Below are 15,726 nucleotides of genomic sequence, written 5' to 3' on the forward strand. Positions count from 1 at the left end.
TCTAGGGACTTTTTATCTTAATGGCATTGGGTTGGTGTTCATGTTCATGAAGCAATGACATTTTACTGAAAATTAAATTTCAAATTGTCTCCTAAATTTTGTTATCTACCCCGTTAATAGTTTATTTTGATCCTACAAAATGGATTCAGATTAATTTTTGACATCACATTTTACAGCAATTCAACTACCAATACAATAATACAAACCCCATATTCAATAACCACTAGAACGATGATACAAAATTGAACACTGTGCAACCGTTTACAGTTGCACCAAATGCTCTTTGCGACACTGAAGGATTGAAATAGAAAAATAATTAATTCGCCCAAATTTTCTGGAAACAGTGAATTCCATTCCTAGGCAAGAAAATCGAAACAGGAATTTTCAATGAAAGATTTTAGGTTGGTGGCCCTGAGTGTCAATGACATATGGAACTTGTGACTTGTGGGCGTTTTGTATACAATTTTCAAGTGTGAAATATAGATGTTGGGCAAATTTGTATCCTTTATTGCAAGCTGTACATTGTGTATAGCAGAAGTTGGGTCAGTACAGGCCGAGGGGGTTATCAGGCTTACGGCGTGCGTCCCCCGCTTACAACAGCGGATGGGGCAACTGTGAACAACCCGACTGGAGTACTCGCAAGTCGTAAGGAGTTCGCCACTAGGTCGACAACCCTCATGAACAACAAACTGGCGACGGGTTAGGAATAACAGCGAGGACGACGACGGTTTTGAATATATGAAGAATTGGTTGATTTTTGTGGTGTCACAGTCGCTTCTTGGATCCTTTATGTTGCCAATGGAAGAAAAATAAATTCCCCATCCGGTAATATTTTAACAAAAATTATAATCTTTGTTTTTAAATTGTCGGCCGAAAAGATTTTGTGTATTATACGGCCAGAAACCGTTACTAATAATTTTTTGCTAATGTTTACGTTTTCATATGCTTTTACCCTTTGTAGTTTGAACCTTGTCACGAAAGATGGTAATAAATTAGTAACAACTCTCGTCTCACGAAAGCCGGTTTGGCTGCAAAAGTGCTTAAATTTAGCTCGAAGACATGGAAACTCTTTTCTTTGGGCAGCGTACAGCACGACCTATGTGAAATGTCTCAGTAATTAAATTGTTAAGATACATTCAATTAAATTTTGAAAATTGTTAAAACATGCTCAAACTATAAAATGCAAGTAGATCTGATTAATTTGTTCTAGAAGTAACAAAAGTCACCTAAATCGAGCACCAAGTGCCTGTCTTAAATACATACCTGTGTCGCGTAAATTCTGTTCGAGTCAGTATTTATTCTCTTCCCCGCCCTAATATCTTTGATTCTTTTAATAGCTAACATGATTTTCTTCTGGTGTCCTAATTTAACGATGCCGAACTCTTCCAAGTCCTCCCATGTCAGTTGTGTAACGTCGTCGACGGTCTGGTACCCCTGATCCAGGAACGCCGGGAGGTACTCTTCTAATCTCAGCAACTGCAGCCATTCTTCTAACGACCCCTGCAAGGAAACTGCTGTATTATGAATCAAAGAGTCAACGGGCACGACCTACAGGAATGAATTCTGGAAGATTATCGGGCAGGTTCAGTTGTGCGATCTCGGCTTTGAGACGTTTCCGATGGTTCGGTTTTTTAATCCCTATGGCGGTTAGGTCTTCGGGCGTCATCCGACCTATTGTCGGTAAATCATAGCCGGCCCCGACGAACAACGGGAAGTACTCGTCGTACTGCAGGTCCACCAGCCACGCGTGAATAATCTCTTGGTCCTGAAAATCGCCATCAACACAAACTGCAAACATTTAGAACTGTGCAGTTCTTACAGGAACTCCTTGATGGATCATGCGTTCGATTCGACCTTGCTCCGATCCTATCGAACAAGAACTTAAGGAACATCGTGGACTATTTGAGGACCCTATAGTACTTCTACCTGCCGTGCTCAGTGGATGATACGAGGCTCTTCCGCTATCTAGCGAGGCAGTGCTGTGTCTCGACCCGGACCCCGCACTTCCGCTCGAAGATCCGGGACTGTCTCTTCCCGGACTCTGCAACAACTTTAGTAAAAAGACAAACAACAAGCGCCAACAAACTCACCTGTGTCATGTCGATACCCTGGTCCTCCTGCAGGCTAAGCTGGTGGTGGTAGTACACCGCCGCCTTGTGCGTTAGCACGGCCCCTGGGGGCGGCTGTCCCGGGAACGTGAAAGTCGGCGCCGGAAAAATCGGGCCGGGCGACTTGCCGGTGCTGCTGCTGACCGTGCTTCCATAATCCGAATGGTCGTCTGAAAGGAAAAAAAAGATCGGTGAAGAATGCTGGGTGGTATTCCGTTTAGGATTCAACCGGAGTTGGTTTTATTTTGTAAGAAGATACATCGACCCCGCAAATACTAACAAAAAGTTCAACTGACATTCCTCATAAGATTTGAGCGAGCACGGCGCCGAGAAAGGTAAAGCCGGTGGATCTCGACATTGCCATACTGGGATCTTGCAGATGCTGACAACAGGACGAATGGGAATTTTTATTAGAAACCGAACACGACTTTTTACCGGAGACAGCTAATATCCTCGTTCTTCGCATACTAGATTACCGTCGATGAATTTTATGACGGAGAGACGCCTCTGTCTTGGCGAGACGGCAGAAGAGTACCTGAGGGCATTGGCGACTCGTGCACTCGCACCAACTCTTCAAGTGTTTCTTGTACATTCCACAAACCGCAAATCCACCAGTTTTGAACAATTCAAGAAGAAACTCTCAAAATCGTGGTCGTGGTACCGGTCGTACCATCAGATTTTGCACTTTGCAAGTTCAAAATTGATATAAACTCCACAAAAGGGCTTAGAAAATGTAGAATTGGATTGCTGCTATACATATTATTTAAGAAACTGTTGGTACTTCTATCTATACATATTAGACTTTTCCTTGGTACTAATTGGTCAACGATTTGATCAATATTCCCACCGTAGACTGATGCCAAAACAGAAATTAGTATTCGACACGAGAAACATCAAAACATGAAAATCCAGTGCAGAAATTGCTGCCTGAAGAAATTTAATCAACCATCTCGATGAATGAAACACAGCCGAACGCCCGTTTGTATAAATCACAAAGCAACATTATTGATGGCTTCCGTTTGTGGAATGTCCTTTAGGCAGTGTCCGCATTTGTCGGCAATTAAACGAACTGGCCGTTAATTCCGACGAAATTAATTTATTTGAAGCAGCGTCGCCGACAGCACGAGGAATCGCCGCTCCTGGATCCAGTCCTGGCCAAACCTGGACCGTTCCCCGTGGATTTATTATTTCGGGTGCGATGCACCGCAGGACCGGTCGTTCCGGTGCAAGGGCGATGCCATTAAAGAGATTTACCGAGAGTCAGCTGAATTTAAAACAATAGGGGACGTGTTTATCGCGCGGTGTTGTAGTTTGATAGGACGTGGGACTCGTGTCTGGCCATTTCATGCATGGTTGGTTCCGAAGACGTTCCTATAATGCACGATTTATGACACGAACTAACTCAGAATTCCTTTTTTAGGAAGTTTTTGTTCGTCAGTTCGCGGATAATCTCGAGGATGCGTCACGGTGAGTAATAAAGGCGATATCTCACCAAAATGATACCAAAGTGCACCACGGAATGACATAACAGCCGCATTAATCAACAGTGCGGTGCACTATTTTTAAATAAGAGCCGAAAGTTTGCTCCTGCTGAATCTACAAAAATTTATGTGGTTTTGATGATAGCGAGCGAAGTTTGATGCAGATACGAATTGCACAAAAGTTTGGAGTCCAGATTGGCAAAAAAAGGCAAAAAACCTTGTTTCGAGATTTTTTTTCCAAAAATCTAAAAGCTCCACGACGAAAAATTCAACTTTGGATTGTATATAACAAAGACCGACAATAATAAATACTTCATTTGTTTTAGAATGTTTTATAATTGCTTACAGAATGTCTAGGCGTCTTCTTTTTTTTTCTACCACGTAAAGACTGGAAACACCTAGACAAAAAATTAAAAAACTTCAATATCCGTTATATTTTCATTAACATATGGTCCTATTATTTCTTTCTAGCACGAATACCGCCCTTAATAACTAGGAATGAATGTTCTGTAAACATTTAACAATGCCTTCGCAATGTATTTTTCTTATACCAAGCGTTTTAACACTACTTTCTCCACTGCTTGTACGTCCATTTTTAAATTTCACCAGTAATCTGCAATCACATTTACGTCTCAGCAGCTTTGCTATCTTCTTTCTATTTCTTTATGAAACCTTTCACCTTATTCTTCGCTGACAGCACCAAGATTCTGGGACAAAGTACTTAGTGAAATCAATTTGCTGACTCAAATGAAATTTAACAGATCACTTGGTCTTCACAGCTACAATACTTTTTCATTTTCTTACACGCGCGTTTCTGGAGCAAAAATCATCAAAGATTTGCTGTCGAAACGCGCTTCAGTTTTAGTTTAGTAATAAAATGTATCTGCTTTAGGGGAGTCAAAGAGTATTATAAAGGGTGTTTTTCTTTTTAAATTTGGCGTCGAAGCTGGGGGTTGCAACAATGCAAAAAGTGAGGTTAGATTTAAACAGCTGATCAGAGTTTCAATCCGGTAGTGCGTTCACAATCGACTCTTCGACGCCAAATTAACAATTAAAACTTCGACTATCGCTAAAGCTTGTTTGACACGATGCTAAATTTCGTAGTAAATTTGTTAGAAAATGAGAGAGACCCTCGACAGGACCAATGAACGATCAGGATCATAGTCTGTCTTTGTCAGATCCTGATCGTTCATTGGTCCTCTCTCATTTACTAGTAAATTTTCTCATAAATTTAGCATCGTGTCAAACAGGCTTAAGAGAATATTTAGCAACAGTTTCAGCAGATGCTGTTTCGCCCAACAAAAATTCCTTTGAAGTTTCGCTTCAGATAAATTTGGGACAAAGGGACCGAACTCATATCCTGCCTGTCCAAAACTTTTGTAAATTGTCTCATTATTCCTTAGTTTAAACTGAAGTAAAGCAACAATCTTTTGGGAATCTACTAAATTTGTCCATTCATTTTCCCCAATAACCCACGTGGTTTGTTTTGGAAACAAGTGAAAACTTAATAAAAATGGTTACTCCTTTAATTGTGTGATATTTTTTGTAACTCTTTTAAAACTGGACGAATTATTAAATACATACAGGGTGATTCATGAGTAATAATGGGCTTTAAAAATTTCGGATGCAACCAACAATACATGTCTCCCATACGACTAAAAATTGTTAAGTTTAAAAAAATCCGAATAATCATTAGGCTCATTATTACTCGTGAATCACCCTATATATTTGAAGTCCTCTTCAAAAACCCTAGATTTATGGCTGGCCTGTGATTTTTGAATTTCTGATGAAGAAAGTCATCAATCTTGGGCTTCATTGTGTTTTGTTATAAACTGGACTATAAAAGTGTTGCATTTGCTCCGGCTATTGACCACAGTAGGACTATTTTAAGCTCATTGTAAATATTAAACTGCTTGGAGTGCGGACCGAGGCTCTGGATGTCCCAAAAACGCAGTTTTTCCTTCAAGTGTTTGGAGACACGGCGTAAAAATATCCACACCTACTGCCATTGTTTTGAATCTATTGTTATTGAAATTGAAAATGATGACGTATCTGTTGAGGAGCTGGCGGATTTGCTTAGGAGACAACGTTTCAGGACTTTTTTTGTCGAGGAGCAAATGAATGCAGGACGCCTTTGTGGCCGCTAATCGGCCGGTTTGTACCGGCAGACAGAACACACACTCCTATTCATTAAGTTTGTTAATGTTCAAAGGAACAATGGTATGCAAATGACTAGATGCACACACAAAGGTGCCATAGAGACCGACACGGGCAAAGACCGGCGGCGGTGTCAGAAGAAGACGTACGCGGAGGTCGGGAAGAGCCCAGAGCAGGGATGGCGAGTGCATTCACCTGCAGCGAAGTGCAAGAGGCAAGACCAGTCGGAGGTATGTGCCCGATACTTCCAAATGGAGTGAGTATGTGGAAGTCAGATCGATTCATGACGGGAAAAAAGAGGAGTCCGCGTGTCCCGCTAATTCGTCCGGGTTGGAAACCGTCTCCGGGTCCTCCGGTGGAGCTCGACCCCGCCGCCGTTAATATTTTATGGCACGAGGCACAAAGACCCGATGCTAATATCCAGCGCGCACCCCGTCGATGCAAATTTTAAATAGACACTCTCATTTCGCAAAACGAGTCGCGAGATTTAGTATTATTAAAATTTACGCCCCGTCGTGGGCGTAATAAAACCTACGTGGGCAATAAGTCCGGCTCGTATTTTTCGCAGTGACAGTTATTTTTTGCCCGCACCTGTCAAAATTGATTGGTGACCCGCCCGAAAAAATTAACCGTGACGATGTGACGAAAGGACAATAAAACGAACAGGACCTCACCGGAACGTGATTGTCCCGTTCATAATTCAGCATTTTCGAAGCAGCGCTCACAAAAGGTCTTGTTAACGGCGGGGTCGACTCCGGGTAAGGTATCGACGAGAACAAGAACACGAGTAGTGGAACAGGTTCGCTCTTCCGATCGCGACTAAAAACTCCAATACCTGATGTAATGGCGAATTTATCAAATTATTGACTAGCTACAATCTAGTTTATATTAATAAACCTGTCGGTAGGATACGTTTCCTGTCGTATGTCGGCTACATTACGACCCAATAAATATTCCCTTTCCGGGTAGTGTCACTGATTTTTACAAGCGACGCTCGCAGGAACAGCTTTTTGCATACAGCTTTTCTGTTAATAGACGGTTTTTGTGCGGGGTGAACTGTCGACGGTACGAAGCTCGCTATGAAAATATCATAAATATTTCATAAATTAAAAGAACGGCTTTGCTGCAAAAGTTTTGTTGTTCTTGCGCGCCAGCGCCAGAAGTAACTAACTAAACGTACTTCAAGTCGACAAAGTTGTTTTATTCTGAAAGGGATATCGTGACCGAGCCAGGTCGTTACCCGGAAAATACAAAAGAAACTTATTTTTGGATGAGAAGCAACTGACCCTTAAATACAGAAGATCTTCAGAGATATTTATCTAAAAATAATAATCAAAGCTACTTAAAAAACCATTATTATCATACATAAATTGGATTTTAACCATTATTATTATCCATAATAAAACAGAAATATTTTAGAAATGTATGTACAGTCGATGGACAAATAAAACTGGGACAAAAATGAGTCAAAATTTACAAATTTGCACCGTTTAATTACGGCTTTATCACAAATAGGTTAACTTTGGTCTGTTATGACATATTATATAGACACTGACAAATATATTGACAATTCAATGGTCTGATTTACATAGATTAAATTTTAAGTGTCCCTGTTTTATTTGTCCACCGACCGTACTATTGCAGGCAAAAAAAGTGAGACATCAACGTCATTGTCTTGACTTTTAATGTGAAATAACCCTTCTTACCTGATACTTTGAATTGATTTACGTTGTCATTAAGTATTGTAGGTTGTAGGGAATGATTGTAAGTAAGCACGTAGTGAATATGTATTTATTTAATTCAAAGTTCAAAATCTACCTTTATCAAAAGAAGAGGGCATTTGGAAAAGAAAAACAGGAGTATAAAATAAATTTTTAAAGTGTCAGCTGGAATAGTGTCAAAAACAATCACAATAAAGCTTGAACTACATCCAATTTTTCAAAACTGACAGAAATTTGATGTCCCACTTGTTTTACCCCAATAGTACGTACAGTTGGTTGCAAAAAAAATCGAGTAAGTACATCAAAGTTTAATTCATCCTTCCTGTTCCCTATTTTGAGGTTACCGAGACAAGCGAAATGTCAAAACTTTTCATTTCTTACGTCATTTCTTGTGTCAGACATAACCTATTTGAAAAAGTATGCCAAAAGTCAGAAAAGCCTGATTTAGATGTGTTAGAAATAGGAAAATTCAGTGCTCTTGATTTTTATGAAGTATTCGATTTTTTTGCAACCGGACTGTATTATACATATAAGTTTATGAATTAAAATGTGTGGAAAGTAATAATAAATAAATAGAATTATACAATAATGACTGTGGAGAAACAAAAACAATTTGCTGTATTGCTTTTAAAATATTTTTCTTTACAAAAAAAATCATATTCCAAAATTATTTTGACTAATAAATTATGGTGAAATAATTTCATACTTTATTTGCAAAACAAATAAACTGTTTCCAATTTTAAATATTACCTAATAAATGTCTTTACATCTAAATATATGAGGTGACTAAAAATCTGATCAAGAGTGCTCCGTCATAAATTTTCTACAATTTCCGTGGGTTGTAGATTATGAAACCTTGCAGCTGTCACTGTTATCAAGTTTAACCTTCAATTTGTGATTAAGTGTCTTTGTGTTTCATTTTCGCTCTATTTTTTATTAAAAACTGTACAAAAGACCTTTCTTGCAGAAATTTTCACAACGGACACAAGATCAACGACGTGGTTTGTCACTTGGATAAGTGTACCATATTATGCTAGACATGCGTTCGTACAATTTTTCAAACCTCTCTTGGTTTTTATTTAAAGAGTCTATACAGGGTGATTCACGAATAATAATGAGCCCAACGAAATTTGTGATGCAGCCAACACTACATTATTTGTACCGATTATGTGGATATAAAAAATATTATTTTAATCTTTTAATTCTTTAATCTTATACAACGTAGCCATCATACCCGACCTTACATTTGTCAAATTCAATAAAAATCATGTGGTATAATCAATAAAAACATAAATTAAAAAACAATGGGGACATGTATTGTTGGTTGCATCACAAATTTTCTTATGAATCTATACAAATTTTTAATGAGTGTGTCCACTTCTGCTTTTCTAGGATTGAGTTGGCCAGCAAGTGGTGAAAAAAATATTGCAAACAAAATAAAACTGATGTCCCAAATAAAAGAAACCTTGACCACTACAACACTCCACTTTCCAAATCAGCGGTTTTTTTTGAAAAGAAATTTTAGTAAATCACTAATGGTTTCCTTAATTAGTCATCGACTGTCCTGCTTCTTGCCGGTCAAGTATCACTTACGTCTGTTTTTTGAGATCACGTCGAAAAAGCTGCGTCCTGTACGTCACCTTCTAATGAAGCATTTTTATCTGAAGAGATTCTAAATGCCAGCAAGAGAGGCGAGTAATAGCCGACAATTTTAAAAGGTAATTTTTCCAATTAGGAGTGAGAACGCGGACAAAAAGTCAAAGTGCCGCCACTGGACCGAAAGCTCTGTTCACGCCACGCAAGATTCACGTTTTACCTTGTCAAGTACGCACTTATCCAGGATAATTCGGCCAGAGGCGGAATAGTATTTTTTCAGTAGGGACCGCAACCGTATAATTACGTTAGCATTACTTCAAGGACGGTTTTTAGATTAGTCGAGATTGCAGTAGATATCCTGCAGGAGAAAAAAGCGTAATTTGCATGTTCATTCAAGACTTCCACAGTAATGAGACGCTCTATATTTTCCCTCAATTACCCCCCAGGTTATTAATTTTTGCTCTTTGTCTGGCTCATCTCTTCTTTGACGCGACTGTCAACACGACACGACGGCGGTGATTGATGGCGGCGAGTCTAAACTTACCTCTTGGTACTCCGGGAGGGTCGGACGGTGCCAGGAAGCCCGCGTCCTCCGAGGAGGCGTACCCTGCGGACCCAAAGGAGCTCCCCGAGTGGCGGAACTCGTGCGGAACTGCCGGCGGGGCGACCTTTTTGGCGGTAGCCGCCGGCTTTGGTGGCCGGGACATGCCGCCTACTGCAAAAGAAACATCACTTTTAGACCAACACTGACCCCGTCAACAGCACCAGTTTTTTGCGGCACCAGCAAACAATCATTTGCATATCAACAAACCCACCTGATACTATTATGTAGCGGATTTTTATAAATGTTTACGTTTACCTTTGACGAAAAAAAAAACAGATCTACGAACGCATAATTGATTAACTCACTTTCGCTGTGGCAACAGAAAAAACCGGCACAAAAACAAACGGCGCCGTATTTCTATACAGGTGGGCGATGATTAGATTATGACATAGAATTTATTGACCAGAAACCTCTTTGTGTTTTTGTACCACTGGATGAGTGAAAGGCGAATAAATCTGGGCTGTGTGACAACAGTTCTGGCGCCTCTAATGAGTGTCGCATTGTGCCACTAATCGAATTTCGTTCACCACGTCCGGCCCAAAAAAAGGGAACATCCGAACCCTATTTAGAAAGGAGATAATAAAAACTCTACAGCTGAACTTACACAAACGCAATTTAACGATTTACCGCGGATCCGAAGGGGCTTAAAGAAGTCGTTCATGCTTTTAAGGAAGTGGAGCAATTTGTGGCTGCCTTAAATTTAAATTCATTGTATTTGTACCACACGTGACACCATCTATACGCCTCGAAAAACAAACAATAAAATCGTCCTGAATCGACTCTTTATGTCGCTCTTGCGTTACGAATTTCTTTTGCCAGAACTAGTTTTTGTAGCGGCAGAAAGCTGTTGCATGCCACGGCGGAGCCACCCAAGGGTCAAATGTGAGACCACTGATGCTTCTCAAGGTTAAGTACGCCACAAAGGCTAAAACTATCAAACTCCTTCAATCTTGAATAATTTCTATTATGTCGACTTGGATTAAGTTCTAGAAATTCTTTCACTTTCTTTTTAAGTTGAAGGATCTGACTTGACTGAACTTAAGTATAGCTTTATAGAAGGGTGGAGCAGAGCATTTAGCAACTAGACTTCCTCATTTGCGTAGATTGCAATACTGTTACAGAACATTCCTCTAAATCCTACTTTGGCTCAGTAACCGTTGTCCTTTCTTTTGGCCTTTTTTGGTTCTGGGTAATTTGCCACTAATCCGCTTACATAATTTGCATTCTATTTCCTGGCTCTATCCGGCGCAACCGCACCTGAAATTCGTAAACAGAAGAAGTTTGGTTGTTTGGAGCGCAAACATGGGACGCTCCTTTGCATCCGGAGCCTCCGGGACTCACCGATTCCGTTCGCTGTTAATTTTGGAATTATGCAAACGATCGCCGCCATCATCGAACCGGGGACGTGTTCTCCTCCCGAACCAGATTGTCACATGAATATGGAAATCCGCAAACATTACACGTCTCCAAGAAGAGCACACAGTAGTTAGAGCGGCGCTGAAAAGTGAACGTGAACGATGGTGGCAGTTCGCAACGCCCAATCCATTTGCATGTCTAATTGGGGCCAACAGCAGTCCTGCTGCATCGCAGGAATCTCCTGTCTTACGAGCATGTTTTTAGACGTCTTAGCTGGTCGTACAAGCGGACATGATCGCTCTTCGGCGGAGACGAGGAAATTGATTGGACCACACCAAAGCCGCACCGGAATTATTCTCCACAACAATAATTGAATTTATTGGTTTCATTGAACCAGAGACGGGCTCGTCGATTATTATGGCCGGTTGAAATTTGTTGGAGTGACGGCTCAACCCTTCCAAACCCACCGGATTACTTCGACTTGCTAAGTAATCAATGACTGCCGGAAGATAAATTATCATTATCTCGCGTAGAGCTTTCGGGGTAAGGATACGCAAAGATGTGCTTGACGATTCGATCAAGACGTGAATTCAAGACGGATGCGATTACTCTACCCTTCTAGCAACTGCAAGAAAGCAATTGGTGAGGCAAAAGCGCATCAATTAATGAACTTTGGAAGACACAACAGATGTACATCGACGCCGTATCTGGGCCACGAGGATTTATGACGGCAATATTAATCAAAGCTTTGCAACCGTTTCGCAATGGCGCCTCGTGACATCCTGTGCCGATTTTCAGGGATGTGGGTCACGAAATCGCCCCAAGACACAAACGTCACGTTTCGCTCACTATTTGTGTAGTTAAGACACTTCTGATGAAGTGACGCAAGCGAGAACTTCTGAACACTTGTTGAGTTGTTGAAAACTCCACAAAGTAAACAATCGATAACAAGAAGTTCTACATGCGCACGTTGTTACATGCGTGTTTTTTGGCTTCCACAGAAGAGGTAACGAACCACGATCTCCGTGTTACAGTATCGGACCGGCCATAAATAACTCCTGTGATCGATGCGAAGATTTGTTGTTGGTTGTTATTGATGCGACGTCACGGCAGGGTCTCGATCAATCAAAGATCTTGTTGGTACACAAATCCTCACGTAATTACAAAACAATAACGAGGCCTTATAAATATTGAGAGGTATGGTAATGCGGTGGTTCCCTTTTGGTCAGGAATGTGCAGCAGTGGGTCGAAGAGATACGGCGCTGTCCTCTTATCTCGCGTTTACATTATTATGGGTTTTATTCGATCGAATGGCTCCGTTTGGACAAAGCTATCACAACGTTAGCTGGAACAGCTAGTGGACAGGTTGACATTTCATATCCCTCCCATATAAATTCGACAATAAGTTCGTTTCAGAGTCGTAAAATCCCGTCAAATCGTTCCATATATGCCCACATCTGTCAATATAAAAAGTCAACATCCTTTTTTGTCCCTGCTGGTGTATGTCCGTGTTTACGTTATGGCGCCTGTTTATTTTTTCCAGAGGCGCCCACACCGCGCGGATTATTTGGACTAGTTCTTGTGAATCGAAACAGGTGCGCCTGATCGGCCAGACGGGGGAATTACCGGAGGATCTACGCTTAGTTACATCTGAATAAACTTTAATTATTTCCACGAAATTAACGCCGAGTTTGCTGCACCTCGGATTTACAGAGATAACACGAGCAAGCCGCCGAATTCATCACGGCCCGACCGCCAGACAAGGAAATTTGATTGGTGTCGAGGGAGGGGAATCCCTCGACAAATCCAGTGTAATTGTTGTACGCCACTGACCGCCTCCTAGACAATTTGTGTGTTATGCAAGAGTAATTTATTCCAAGTGTACGATTTCATTCACGATATCGTAAAAGAACATGTAACATTGACATTTCAGCACACTCCTCCGCGACTGTGACTAGTCCTTGTTGGAACGACCCTTTTGCAATCCTTAATTGAAACGGAATTAATCGCACGTGTAACGGGCCGCAATTTCACAAAAAATGCTCCGGTCTCTAATGAAGCAAAGCTGAAACTGGCCCGATTTGCATAATCCATTTGGAGTGGAGCGTAGGCTCTTTCTGATGGTCCGAATGCTCGAACCCGGCCACATAAAGTTGATTTTTCAACACGGCCATACTTCATATTCTTCCGCCACAACAATAACAATCTCGACCGTAATAAAAGAATTAATTTATGGATAAGGCTTGTTTCGCCGGTAAAGGTGGATGGTGGGCTAACCTATCCTTTACGACCTACTTAGATCCTTGACCAGGTATTATAAATTGTCCGTTTCGTTTTCTCTCACTGTCGCTTTTTAACCGGCGCAGAGCGCACATGTGCTCGTTAGCTAAATTGCCACCAACCGTTCTCCGCTGAAACATGAACACTTGCCCCTTTTAAAAATTAAGAACTGTGCGAATTAATTGCCCGAAGGTCGAAAACTGCCGAACAGATGCTGCACTTTCCGGACGGTCCCACGATGCCCAAAACCAGACCCGATATTACGATTTTATCGCTTTAATGACCAAAACCGACCTGTCGTCATTTTTTGAGTTATTACAAGTTTTTTTGGGGCGCACCTCACGTCCTCATTAGCGATGCTCGTCCTGAAAAATCGTGCTGCGAGACTCCACATTACTACCCTCCCACTTGTTTTCGCAGCTTTATCACTAAACATGCCATTGTTGTCCGGAAAGATGATGAATCGCCTGTGGTTCCAACAGCCCGCTTGTTAGTGGTTTACTCATTTAATAACCCACACTGTCTCTGGAACTGCCATTGTAATTGAATATTGATGGGGGTTGCGGAACTGCACAATGTAGAACACATTACAGAACTTGTAAGATTATCGATGGGGGGGCCAGACAAACGGGGAGCAGATAACGAGACCCCGACAGACAAGGTTTCGGGTATCTGTGTCTACATATTTGGCGTTACTACTTTTTAAATGGCCATAAAATGCGTGTTTTCACCAGAAATCCATGTTCTTCTATTTAAACAACACCAAACTGTCCACGTGTTTGTGGGGAGTGGAATTTTTTGGAAAAAATCACAAACTTGTCGCCGCAAGAAGTAAATTATCGTCAATGAAATGTCGATCGTGCACTCTGCAATTTCTGCTTTTTCAATAACATGCATTAAAATATAAATGAAGTATAATAACACTTCGGCGAAGAAAAAAACAGCGATTTATGACGGCAACATTTTGTTTACGATATAATAACCGTTTTCCTGTTGCGAATAAAGAGTGCACCACAATCGGTGACAGTTACAAAAAGCTGCTCGGTCGAACTAATCCGTGAGAATTTTACGAATTTCCATTCACATGACGTCCAATTAATTTAATTCCAAATCCAGTTCCTGGGAGATTTTATTGGTGCAGGTTGATGGGCAGCAGCACCGTCCTGTTAGTCGACTGGGTCCACATTTGGGCCAGTCGGTCAAGTCCAATTGAAATTTATGGATCGGTTTTGAGGAGTCTGCAGCTGCAGGAATCTGATCGGCGATCAGAAAAGGTAAAAAGCGGGTGCATGTCGTGCGCTCCGCATAAATAATAAACTTGTGCCAATAACCGGATGCTCCGCCGTACCTGGGGGACTCCTCTTTCAATTTCCACCGTTCCCAATCAAGAAGTTCCAACTATCGCCCTAACAGGATTATGAATCGAGATATCGAGGGGTTTAACACGCAAATTACAATTCAAATTGTACGGAGCCCCCGTCATACATATTCATTTGGAAGCCGCGTTTCTGCAATTATGTTTATGTAGTTTTGCGCGCAGTCCACCTTTTGTTAAAATGGAATTATTCCTTCGAGACTGGCGTGTTCTCTTCGCCCATAATTAATTTAAATTACCACGTATTTATGTCGGGAGCAAATTGTATAATACATAAAGAAATAAAAGCCAACGAGCTAATTACTCTCGAGCGTCTGGGACGGGGTTGGCGCCCCGTTTTTATCCTAATTAAGACGGAGAAGCTGCGTCATTTTCCGACGCAAGTTACCTTCGAGGGCTTTGATCATGTTGCACCTCGGTCAAACTCGCACCTCGGTCAAACTCGAATCGCACTACTGCACCTCATTTCGGCGGAGCTTTCGGAGCTTCAGCTCGGTTCGCGGCACACGGACCAACTGAAGACGACACAAAGCGCGTTTTTGGTGACGTAACGACTTCGCTACTGGCAGCCACTTTTTGTCGCCGACAAAAAAGTAAACTGTTAGAGATAGTGAACAGATTGTCGACAGTCCATTGAAACCGAATCCTTCCCGTTTCTTGGACGATAAACAATGAGAATTTCCGAATTTGTTAAGTAACCCTCTCCATCAACATGTCCGATGGTAATTACAAAGCGGCTTCGACCGGTTCGCCCATTTTAGATCGCCAGACACGTCTTCGGGTTATTTATCTGTTTGGAAGGCCCCGAGAACAAGCGCTCGGAATTTCCGGCGATATCGACAGAAAAATTCTAATGCCATTCGAGCCGCCGGGAAACTCGCCTATCTCCCTGAGAATGTTCCGATTAAGTTGTTCCAATGTGTCGTGTAATGAAGTAGCGGCATTCTCGTGACCGTTGAGATGCTTCAAATATATGGCGTTTAATGGAAGATTGTCCTTTCCTCGCTCCCATCGGCTGCTAATTATCGCAAAGCTGTTGGAAGCGATC

General features: G+C 41.4%; 1 protein-coding gene across 12 annotated transcripts in view; it reads right to left on the reverse strand.

Moving 5' to 3' along the window:
• ckn (CRK like proto-oncogene, adaptor protein) overlaps window positions 1-15,726 on the reverse strand; it is a 184,973-nt gene that overhangs the window by 4,614 nt on the left and 164,633 nt on the right. For 10 of the 12 annotated variants that reach the window (XM_069045691.1, XM_069045697.1, XM_069045671.1 and 7 more), the window contains 5 exons: window positions 9,608-9,778; window positions 2,091-2,278; window positions 1,820-2,041; window positions 1,553-1,765; window positions 1,264-1,500 (listed from right to left, as the gene is read on the reverse strand). In XM_069045691.1, the coding sequence (XP_068901792.1) occupies window positions 1,264-1,500; window positions 1,553-1,765; window positions 1,820-2,041; window positions 2,091-2,278; window positions 9,608-9,778 (1,031 nt within the window). Of the gene's footprint in view, window positions 1-1,263; window positions 1,501-1,552; window positions 1,766-1,819; window positions 2,042-2,090; window positions 2,279-9,607; window positions 9,779-15,066; window positions 15,186-15,726 lie in introns of those variants that run through there. The other 2 variants (XM_069045664.1, XM_069045683.1) reach the window with 2 other exon arrangements.

This window comes from Tenebrio molitor, chromosome 1, assembly GCF_963966145.1.
Source record: "Tenebrio molitor chromosome 1, icTenMoli1.1, whole genome shotgun sequence".
In the NCBI taxonomy this organism is placed as follows: domain Eukaryota; kingdom Metazoa; phylum Arthropoda; class Insecta; order Coleoptera; family Tenebrionidae; genus Tenebrio; species Tenebrio molitor.